This window comes from Hoplias malabaricus, chromosome 2 (genome assembly GCF_029633855.1).
Source record: "Hoplias malabaricus isolate fHopMal1 chromosome 2, fHopMal1.hap1, whole genome shotgun sequence".
Taxonomy (NCBI): Eukaryota; Metazoa; Chordata; class Actinopteri; order Characiformes; family Erythrinidae; genus Hoplias; species Hoplias malabaricus.
In genome coordinates, this window is record NC_089801.1 from 39313425 (window position 1) to 39325275 (window position 11851).

General features: G+C 41.9%; 1 protein-coding gene across 1 annotated transcript in view; it reads left to right on the forward strand.

The window, feature by feature from the left end:
* The window catches only part of msna (moesin a), a 27529-nt gene extending 16859 nt beyond the window's left edge, over nt 1-10670 (forward strand). Inside the window, exons 3-14 of the mRNA XM_066659424.1 lie at nt 390-485; nt 1018-1140; nt 2158-2309; nt 2825-2908; nt 3103-3249; nt 3729-3825; nt 4037-4200; nt 4640-4770; nt 5114-5274; nt 5747-5839; nt 7808-8038; nt 8185-10670. Of these exons, the coding sequence (XP_066515521.1) occupies nt 390-485; nt 1018-1140; nt 2158-2309; nt 2825-2908; nt 3103-3249; nt 3729-3825; nt 4037-4200; nt 4640-4770; nt 5114-5274; nt 5747-5839; nt 7808-8038; nt 8185-8349 (1644 nt within the window). The 3' untranslated portion in view covers nt 8350-10670. The remainder of the gene's footprint in view (nt 1-389; nt 486-1017; nt 1141-2157; nt 2310-2824; nt 2909-3102; nt 3250-3728; nt 3826-4036; nt 4201-4639; nt 4771-5113; nt 5275-5746; nt 5840-7807; nt 8039-8184) is intronic.
* Nucleotides 10671-11851: the final 1181 nt, after the last annotated feature.

The following is an 11851-nucleotide window of genomic DNA, read 5'->3' on the forward strand; positions in this document are numbered from 1 at the left end:
AGGGTTTAGTGAGTTGAAACTGATCTGTGGTCTGTAATGTTTAGCTCGATATGTCCATTTGGCGGGTCTCAGAATCTCTTGTTCGGAAATTCCTGAAATTACACTTCTGTGGCTATCAGATCATCCACAGAAAAGTCAGTGTGTGTGTTCCAGCTCCTCTGGGATTAGTTAGAGTGGTGTATGTGATCTAGAACGAATCACCAACACCAGCCTCTGACCCTCACTGATGATTGAGGCTGAACACCATCCTCACAGCAATGTTCCTCTACGTCCTCTACATCTAGCGTAAAACTTCCCAGAGCAGACAGTGTTACTGCAGTGAAGAGAATGCAGGTGTTGGATTGGCAGGTGTCTACAAACATTGTTCTAATGAAACTGTGTGTGTGCAGGTGGTGAAGACAATTGGCCTGAGGGAGGTGTGGTTCTTCGGGCTGCAGTACCAAGACACCAAGGGCTTCCCAACCTGGCTCAAACTCAACAAGAAGGTGAGACACACTAACTAACTAACACACACACACACTTGCACACAGATCCAAAGGCTCTCACACAGGGAGAGAGAAAGAGAGAGAGAGATAAAGTAAGAGTGAGGGAGGGAGACAGAAATAAAGTGAGAGTGGGAGAGAGAAGAGAGGGAGACGGCGAGAACATAAGAGGGAGTGAGGGAGACAGAGAAAATAAGGGAGAGAGAGAGAAAGTGTGAGTGAAGGAGGTAGAGGGAGACAGAGAAAAGGAAAGTTAGAGTGGGGGTGGGAGAAAGAGAGATGGAGACTGAGAAAGGAGTTGACTGGGGGGGGGACAGGAATTTTTTTCAAACCCACACAACAAATGAATAATCACTCTCTGTGAATCACATTTTCTCTCTGACTAGCTCCCTCTCTCTCTCACCATCTTTTTGTCTGTCACTCTCAAATTAAAATGCTAGAGCTATAGGTTATAATCTATTCATAAATTAATTTAATATGATACTTATAGTAGTTTAAAGCACATCCATCAGTCGTGTTATTATGTCTGTTGCAGGTGACAGCTCAGGACGTTCGGAAGGAGAGTCCGCTGCTGTTTAAGTTCAGAGCCAAGTTTTACCCCGAGGATGTTTCTGAGGAGCTGATCCAGGAGGCCACGCAGAGACTCTTCTTTCTCCAGGTGTGTTTTCTTCCAACACCTCTGAACATCCTCTCATTTATCACACTGCAGCAGAGGGACACCAATCCAGAGGCATATACCCCTAGTGGGATATGAAGGAATTTTAAAGAGGTTGTGAAACAGTGAGATGTGATTAAACATAAATAAACATGTGAACGATTCTGTTCTAAAACTGTATTTATTTTCAGGCACATTTTTCTTATTTGTCACTAATTCAGTGACACTTTTAATTTATTTTATAAAAAAAAATCAGTTGAGAACTATAGCATCATGGAGTTTAGGGGCTGTCAGACTCTTGGATGAGGTAAGAAAGCACCCCAGTGCAGCAGTGTGTGTTTTGTTCATTAGATCAGAAAAGAGCAGCGGATCTTATCGCCATTCGCTGCTTTTAAATAATTTTTTTATATTTATTTTGTGGCTAGTTAATAATACACAATAAAAGTCCTTGCATGGTTAAAATGAGGAATTCCAGAGAGATGTTTGAACACCCCCCCACTGAGATATTACTGGTGTAATAGTGAGCTGAGATTCTCCCCCTCGTGGTGAGAGATAAAACTACATCAGCTGATGCACTGTCAGAGATAATGTATACAGATATGTTAACAACACAGGGCAGTGTATATAATGAATAATAAATGAATAAATAAATACTGTAAAGCATCTTCTTATTTATAAAGTTCATATATTATTCTGAATAATGGAACAATTATGAATTATTCGTGAGCTGCTAATAATTTAATAAATTATTTACCATTTAGTGTATTGTATATGTTTCTGTAGTGATGAGTTTTAATACTTACTCTAGTTTCAGTAAATACACACTCACCAGCCATAACATTAAAGCCACCAGCACAACACACACTAACACACCACCACATCAGTGTCACTGCAGCACTGAGAGTGATCCACCATCCAACTCTTACCTGCTCTGTAGGGGTCCTGACTGTTGAAGAACAGAGTGAAAGGGGACTAACAAAGATGTGTGTGTGTGTGTGTGTGTGTGTGTGTGTGTTTCAGGTGAAGGAGGGGATCCTGAATGATGATATTTACTGTCCCCCTGAGACCGCGGTGTTACTGGCTTCATATGCAGTTCAGGCCAAATATGCTGACTACAACAAAGACGCTCACACGCCTGGATACCTGTCCAACGACAAGCTGTTGCCCCAGAGGTGTGTGTGTGTGTGTGAGCTGTAAACACAGCACTGGACAGTGGTGGAAAATAGAGATTTAGATTTCTCTCCAGTGGTGTGGATGTATGGTGTGTCCACCAGCACCTCCACCATCTATGGAGTGATGATTATGGTGATGATGGAGGTGTGTCACAGATCCTGCACGTCCCTGTCCACCAGGACTGTGTTTAAACACTCTATGGTAGACATCAGCTGTGTGTCCCCCACTGTTTTACTGTCCTCACTTTCTGTAAGGAGCTTTTAGAGGAGGATGTCTGGTTCCATTTACATAACACTGTCTACTGTCCCCCAAACATTTACTGTCCTCACTTTTTGTGAGGAGCTTTTAGAGGCGGATGTCTGATTTCATTCACCTCCACTGTTCTATCTCCCTCTCAAACAGTGTAAATCTCTATGGCTACGATTAAAGTGAACCTCTTTAGAGTATTGAAAAACATCACAGTACATGTCAATTGTTTGTGGTGTAACGTGTTCATGTGCGTGTGTGATTACAGGGTCTTGGAGCAACACAAACTGAATAAGGAGCAGTGGGAAGAGAGGATTCAAGTGTGGCACGAGGAGCACAAGGGCATGCTGAGGTATCACTCAAAATACACCTATTAACACCACACACACACAGAGACTATAGTCCCCCAACTGGAGGGGACTTTAAAACAGTAATTTAATAACATTTCTGAATTGTTAATTATTTAAAATTATTACAAACTTCAAAAATAAGAGTAATGGTGAATTAAAATGTGCTGATGTCTTAATTTGTTTGTGTGTGTTTCAGAGAGGACTCTATGATGGAATACCTGAAGATTGCTCAGGATCTGGAGATGTACGGAGTGAATTACTTCAGTATTAAAAATAAAAAGGGGACAGAGCTGTGGCTGGGCGTGGACGCTCTTGGACTTAACATCTACGAACAAAACGACAAGTAATAACACTTTCCTCTCCCTTTTAATGACATTTTATAACAGTTTTTTTTTAAATACGTAACATCCATCGGTTCCTTACTCAGTTATAGGAGTCTGATGATGTCAATCACACACAAGCTCTTGATTTAGGAACTGTCCCCTGATGACTCCTCCCATAACGTTCTGCGGAGCCAGTTATAGAGAAGCTCCTGATTTAGGAACCACCCACACACTCCTCTCATATCATCCAGTGTAGCCAATTGAATACAAGCTCCTAATTTGTGAACCGACTCCTCCCATAATGTCCAGTGGTTTCTAAAACAAACCCTGTAGGGGTCTGAAAGGAGGTGGAGCCTGAGAGAAGTTCATGTTGAGAAATGAAATAGACACAGCAGCAGAACCTCTGAAGATGGACTCAACGAGCAGCTGTGTGTGAATGAGTGACATGAGAAATAAGAGATTCGTCTGATGTTTAATATTTCTCCTGCTTTGTGTTCAGAATGACGCCGAAGATCGGATTCCCCTGGAGCGAGATCAGAAACATCTCTTTCAACGACAAGAAGTTCGTCATCAAACCCATCGACAAGAAAGCACCGGTGTGTGAGAAGATACAAATATCACACTACCATAGCACAGATTATTATCTGGGATAACAACAAAAACTAATTATTTATCTGTCTCTGTATTTTATATTTTGTATTTTCCCTGATTGTTTCAGGGGGACAGAAAGTCAGAGATGAATATATGAAGAGAAAGTGTATATAATCTAAACCTGTGTGTGTATGTGTGTGTGTTTGCGTACTGCAGGACTTTGTGTTCTATGCTCCTCGTCTGCGCATTAATAAGCGAATCCTGGCGCTGTGTATGGGAAACCATGAGCTCTACATGCGCCGCAGAAAACCCGACACCATCGAGGTCCAGCAGATGAAGGCCCAGGCCAAAGAGGAGAAGAACCACAAGAAGATGGAGAGGTGAAGTGGTGGTGGGTGGGGAGGGTGGTGATAGAGAAGAGAGGGACACACACACAAAGGTTTAGATGAGAGAGAGAAAAATAGGAGGAGGCTGGAGAGAGAGGAAGATAAAAACAATGTGATGAGAGGCAACAATAACAGAGTAATAATTTACAGCCACACACAGCTGTTTGTGAAGGCTGTGTGCGTGTGTGTGTGTGCGTGCGCGTGTAAGATGCTGATAAATAGTAAGTTGTATGTTTATATTCCCTATTGTTTTACTGCTTGGGGTGGGGGGTTCACAATGCCTGGAAGGCTATGCAGCCCGCACACACACACACCGACACAGACACTTTGAAATATTAATATTGATCCCATTTCAATCTTATGATGCTATTTTGTGTAGGATAATAATTTACACCACTGTCATAATGAATGTTTCTGCCCCCCCCCCATGTAGGGCCATGCTGGAGAATGAGAAGAAGAAGAGAGAGCAGGCAGAGAAAGAGAAGGAGAAGATTGAGAAGGAGAAGGAGGAGCTGATGGAGAGACTGAGACAGATTGAAGAGCAAACCAGAAAAGCACAACAAGGTCTACACTCAGCCCTGAACTTACATTTGCATTGTTTATTACTATTATTATTTATTACTTTGTTACTTAACTGTGTTTATGCACATATATGTTCATTGTACAGTGTTTTTGTGTAATGTATAATATTAATTCAGAATTCAAATATTCTACTACTCTTTTGTCATTTTATGCTTACTGTCATTTTATGCTTACTGTCACTTCACATTTACCATAAAATGAGAGAAGGAATTATAATTACATATTACACACAAACATTTGAAATGTATTTGCATACCTAATATATTGTGTGGTTTGTGTAAGTCTTTGTATATTTCATTGTGCTTATTTTTGTGTGTGTTTACAGAGCTGGAGGAGCAAACCCGCCGGGCTCTGGAGCTCGAGCAGGAGAGGAAGAGAGCTCAGGAAGAAGCAGAGCGTCTGGAGAAAGAGCGGCACATGGCAGAGGAGGCCAAACTCGCACTGCTGCAGCAGTCTGAGAACCAGATGAAGAACCAGGAGCACCTGGTTTGTTACCACAGCGACACACACACACACACACACACACACAGAGTTTCATGAGATTTGTAAACAGTGCACTCAACAATAACTTCAGGTGGGTTATGGCTGCTCTTATCAGTCACCATAGCAACAAAAACCCACCCTTATCAGTCACCTTAGCAACCAAAACCCACCTTTATCAGTCACTATAGCAACTGCTACCCACTCTTATCAGTCACTATAGCAATTGGTACCCACACTTATCAGTCACCAACGCATAGAACTAACTCTAAAACTCATCATGGCAACCCTACCACACCCTGAATGTTTACAGTAGTAACTTTCTCGCTCTGAATAGTAACAGTAGCCGGCAGGCTACACCCTCTGGGTTGCTGTGGTAACCACTCAACACAACAGTCATGTTTCCATGACCACAGCATAGCATCACTGTAACTGCGGTGGGAGTTGAGGCCTGATGCCGTGTTTTGTTTGTTCTTAGGCGACAGAGCTGGCAGAGCTCACCTCCAAAATCTCCCTCCTGGAGGACGCCAAGAAAAAGAAGGAGGATGAGGCGCTGGAGTGGCAGCAGAAGGTGAAGACGAAGATCAGCTCTCCTTTCACAAACGTCCCTTCTTTATCTCTCTCAATCTCTTTCTGTATCTCTCTCTCTCATGTTCCTTTTTTCATGCTCTTCGGTTAAGAAAAGAACAATGTAGCCTATTTTAAGCCATATCTAACCCCTAACCCTTACCCTTCCTTCATACGTGGACTCCTCCCTTCCACCCAGACTGTTCCCTAGGGCCAGAACACAATCAGCAAATATACCCAATAATAAATTGAAATGGGGGAATGAATAAATAACTGTATTTATAGTTATTAAAAAAGGGCAGGCATTGCTTTAAGTTGCAGATTTACACATCACTGTCCCCAAGAAGAAATGGTAAGACTGTTAATAAAATCCAAAATAGGTTTCACTCATCTTTTACTTTATCTCACATTTTACCTCTCACTATCTCTTGTTATCTCTTATATTGTCTGTTTTACACTCTGTCACTCTCTTTTATCTCTGTTTCATATTTCTGTCTCATTTTTGGAAGGTGCTGTAGAGTTTAATAAGAGCTAAAACAGAGCCTTACATTAGTTCTCTCTAATTTTTCTATTTCTTCTATCATTCTTTCTTTCTCTTAGTATCTATGTGTTCTTTCTGTCTCTTTCTCTCCTCTCCAACTCCCTCTCTTTTGTCTGGTCTGTTTGGCCTTCTCTCTCACTCTGTTGTGACCTTGGCCTTACCATCACCTCCTCCCTTTAACTTCTATTTTTTTCCCCCTTTTTCTTTTTCACTTGTTTGTCTGGAAGGGCGTTCTCCTCCCTCTCTCACTCCATCAGGGACATCCTGCAACGTAGAACACACACACACACACTCCTGCTGCACTGGGTCTGATACCCAGTTCCATTTTAATAGAGCTCCATTCAGCTCTTACATAATTGCAGGACTTGGCTGCTGTTAGGTGCAGATATGATCCAGTCCAGAATTCCATCATTCCTGACACAGCATTGAGACACACACACACAGTTTCCTCAAGCGACCCACCAAGGGGGTTATTGTTTCAATGCAGTATTGAAAACAGAATAAATGATTGTGGAAGCCAGAAAACAAAATCTTAGTGCTGGAGGGGTCTTAGCTGCCTCTGAGAATTTGTGATGTCAGATACATTTGTTGACTGAAGTAGTCTTGGGTCAGTGATTTGATTTAATTTAATTTAATTAATTTATTTATTTATGTTTTTTTTATTCTTTCTCTCTCTCTCCAACATTTCTCCCTCCCTCTCCCACCATGATAACCCACTCTTGGTTTCAGTCAGTAGTTCCTGTCTCCTTGTTTCTCTCTCTATCTTTCCCTTTCTCCCAGTCATCTCTTGTGCTCTCTTTCTCTCTCTCTCATCTCTCCTTCCCTCTGTCCTCCATACCTCTCTCCCATTGTCCACCCTAACTCTCCATCACTCTCTCTTAGGGCTGGGCAATTAATTGAAAACGAATCACAATTGAAATTCAGTACTTCTAATCGAAATCATCTTGTCTATATCGATTATATTGTTATTTTTCTTCTGTTATATCCCCATTGTGTGTTCATGTACTGTCCCTTTAAAACCACGCTACCAAGCTGTAGTCACGTGATTCTGCTACATAGAAGTGACCTAAACCTGGAGCATATTTAAGGCACAAGCCTGGTCACTGAGCTATCTAACTGTCAAAAATACAAGAACAAAATAATGGTTCATTAATCATAACCGAGATAAAATGTACAAATAATTGTGATATTGATTTGCGCTCATATTGCCCAGCACTACTCTCTCTACCCTACCTCTCCTCTTTTTCTTTTTCGCTTTCTCTCTGCCCCTTCTGACTTTTTTCCCCCATCTTACTGGCTATCTTTCTCTCTCTCTCTCTTTCTAAATATCTTTAATGGTAATGCTCACAAAGCAGTGAGATCTATTAGGTCAATGAGGGGAGAGGTTTCAGTGTTTGAGTTTGTCCCATGTGCTTTGTGTGTCCCCTACAGGCCACCACAGTTCAGGAAGATCTGGAGCGCACTAAGGAGGAGCTGAAGAACAAGGTGATGACGACTCACGTTCAGGAGCCAGTTCACGGAGAGAGCGACCACGATGAGAGTGACGAGAGCAGTGCCGAGGCCAGCGCTGAGCTGACCGCCGCTGCAGCCTACAAGGACCGCAGCGAGGAAGAGAGGATGACCGAGGCTGAGAAGAACGAACGAGTGCAGAAACACCTGCTGGTCAGAGAAAGAGAGATATACACAAATGCACACACAGACAAACTTTATACACTATGTAACACTAACGAATGCATAATTTAACTTTACATTGCTTTCTCTGCCCCTTCTTTTCCCCCTACTTTCTCTCTCTCTCTCTCCCCCCTCAGGCTCTGAGTTCTGAGTTGGCGAACGCCAGAGACGAGACGAAGAAGACTCAGAATGACATCATCCATGCAGAAAACGTGAGAGCGGGACGAGACAAATACAAAACCCTGCGTCAGATTCGCTCAGGGAACACCAAACAGCGAATTGACGAGTTCGAGTGCATGTAACAGGGCTTAAAATTGAAATGCATCACAAAAAATGGGCCAACAGGGGGCGCCACAGCCTGCCTCTCACCACCAGCCAACCACACACCTGCACGCACAACAAAACAACAGTATCCACAATCCACTGCTTCAGCAGAACCACCAGAGTAAACACCACACATCTGTAGTACAGCTGGATTAATTTAACCAGACAAGACTGTGTAATGTAGATTATTTCATTTAAAGGTGCATTAGGCAGTTTCACAGAAATGCCTGTCTGTTATTGTAGTTTACCTACATGGCCTCTAGAGGTCGTGCATCCCATATCCTGACCAGTGTACTAGAACATCAGTTAAGGGGACGTCCAGTGGCCAAGCAAATGAACTACAACTAGAACCGCTGCTCTGCCCCAGAGTGCAGTTTCCAGACAGGAGACAGGTTCTCTCAGACCCTGAACGCACCTGTGCTTATTCCATTGCTGAATGAACCTTTTTAATCATTCTTTCACCCACTGCACCTTTAATGTAAATAATCGCCCAAATAATATAGAATACCTACATTTAAGTAATGATTGTTTGTTGATATCAGTGAACAGAAAATTTATTTTTTGATAATGTAAAAAGTATGTAGAATCAATGTAGAATCACTGGATTAAAATAGCTTTACTGCATTACATCAGTGTTAAAGTTACACACCGGGTTAATATCACTCCAGCCTTGTTATTATCCCAGTGTCAAAGCTATGTAAACTGCAGATTCATACAGGACCTCAAAGCCAGTAGGGAAAAAGTCCAGGTTAAAATAATCCAGCTGTAATCCGGGTTTAATCCCCCCTGGAGCGTCTCAAGGCTGCGGTGTAGAATAAGGGAGTCAAGGCTGTGTTTAGTGGAGCTGGGTTTTTGTCTGATGTATCTAGAACGGTTAGTGGATCAGATTTGGGTGGATGTGTGCGGTCACTCTGACTCCGACTGTACTTCAAAGGTGTGGTTCTTTGTAAATGAAGGGGGATCTAAAGGGTTAATATGCTAATCACATTGCAATGTTGCCCAAAGCAATAACTGCCTTCTAACCACGCTGTAAATAAATAAACCAAGTGCCGTTACTGTTAAGCGCACCCCCGTCTACTTTTCTGAGATGGTCAGGGGCTGTTCTCATAAAAGAAGAGCTCTTTACTAGTATTCTTTATTTTTTTTACAGATTCAGTGCCGTTTCCAAACATTCAGAAACATTAAAAACATTCAAATCAGCCCAGAACGGAGAGCTTTACAGTGTTCAGTGCCAGTTTAAACAGCGGGAACATGCAGAGAGAGGTGTTTCCTGTGTGATATTTGGAGGAAAGCACTCAATCTCTGCATGGCCATCAAAAGTTTGATGACACACCACAAAGTCACTTTTCCAAAAAAAATCTACAACAAAAAAAGCATTTATCTTTAACATGTTTCACCTTTATCAAGTGTTTTCCTTAAACAGTATTTCCTTAAGCGTCCTCAGAGGTAGAGAATTACCACTTCAGTGTTTTAAAACATGAAAAACAAAGTTGTTTTTGATGTTTTATTTGAAAAACAGCTTTCAAAATCATGCAAAAAAATAAATCCTTTATAATGTAACTCCTTAAACAAGTCAAAGGGAACCCTGCTGAAATCTCTCGCTCTCACAGACGTTCAGCTCCATTTGGTTAAACATGGAAAGGGCTTTTTAAAGGCTGTAGGTGTGTCCCAAAACTTTTGGTTAGCAGTAGATTAGGATTTAACCCCTTGCTTGCCTCTCTGTCTCCCTCCTTTATCGCAGGTTAGTGGACACTCCCTCTGTGTATGCCCCAAAAAACAATGGATAAAATATCAAACTGTAATTTTTCTTAGTTTTATTCTTATTCTAATATTGAGCTTTTTTTTTATTATTAAAAGAGAAGATGCTAGAGGCTTGGTTTTTCTTGTTTTATTTTCCTGGCCTCTGGAAATTATTTGCAGTATTATTTTAAAGATGTGTGTGTTTAGTCCTATCTGTAGATTGTAGCTGATGCAGAACCAGGGCTTTAAGGATTAAATTCAGAAAATGCACAGGTTTCTTTGAAAATGTAAGCCCATATCTTTAGGAGTGTTTCTAAAGGCCTTTATCATTCCTTACCTTAAAGGCACACCGTATTTCCCAGGTGTCACCTGTTTTGTACCACTTTATTCTCTAGTTTCTGGATAATCATAGCCGTGTGAATGATTAGAACCTGGGTTGTGCCTCAGTGACCCTTTTATTCGCCGCTGCACAGAACCATGTGCCTTCTCTTTAGCCAAACAAGAACAAGGATTAGCTGCTTAAAGTGTCTTCATTTAAACTGTCAATAAACTATATTAAAAACAACTGACTGTCCTGTTGTCCTTTTGTGTCACAACATTAAAACCACTGCTGGGTAGTTTGAATAACAGTGACTAGTTAACAGTGCCCCCTTTTGAGGAGGAAGGTATATAAATCATCCATTCATTCTTTCTTGGTCTGTAACCTTATCCAGTTCAGGGGCGTGGTGGGCACGGAGCCTGCCCAGAATCACAGGGCGCAAGGTGATAACACCCTGGAGGAGGTGCTGGTGGCATATAAATCAATCAAATTTGATTTACATAATGCTTTTCACAACAGAAAGTCGTCTCAGAGCAGCTTACAGTGATCTGTGTCCAAACAGAAGAGCCAAGACTCATTAGGAAGCAGTCCTCCAGTCAACCCCATAGAGTGATTTGTGACTGTTATAGTAATGTGAAGGTAAAATATAAGTTGTAATGCTGTGGGAGGCTAAAAACAAATGTAGAGTCCATTTGGGCTAAAACAGTTCAATGCATGACCATGCTGGATGCTGTGGTAGAGATAAGGCCAAGATCTCAAACAGGGTGCATAGAGATCAAGGCAACAGGGAGAACAGGAACAGAGCATCTCGATATATGAAGGAGACAGGAAAAATAAAACCCAGCAGATCCCAAAAACAGACCTGAGGGAAGGAGAGAAAGTATATAAAGCAGAGAGTGAACGGTCAGTTCTTGGACTTGATGTTGGAGCAGGAGGAATGGTCAGAGTAAGGATCTGCACGCCACGCTGTGATGGTCATAGTGTTTTGGTCAGTCTCCAGTACTCAGGTCTGTGAGGTGTTATTGGTGTGCAGTGGTCAGTTCCGACCCAAAGTGGACACAGGAAAGATGAGCGGTGAGCAGATACCGTGTCCTGGGCCAGAGTCTCACTAATGGGGGAGTGAAGAGTTCAGTGTGGGCACTCAGCATCCCTCCACCCCACACCCCAACCAGAACTCTTGTCAACAGAATATGAACAAGTGTAGTTCCAGTGTGTACCAGCAGATGGCGGTAAGAGATCACTTAAAATACCCACCAGTACGAACCCACTGACTCACTTTAGCTTTAAATGACTGCATTTGCAGCAGTTATGTATGAAGAGAGATTAGTTTCAAATTACTTTACAAATGCGTAAATGTTAATCCACAAATTAAACACAAGTCTCATGTTTCACTGTTCACAAATGAACACATCACAATGTGT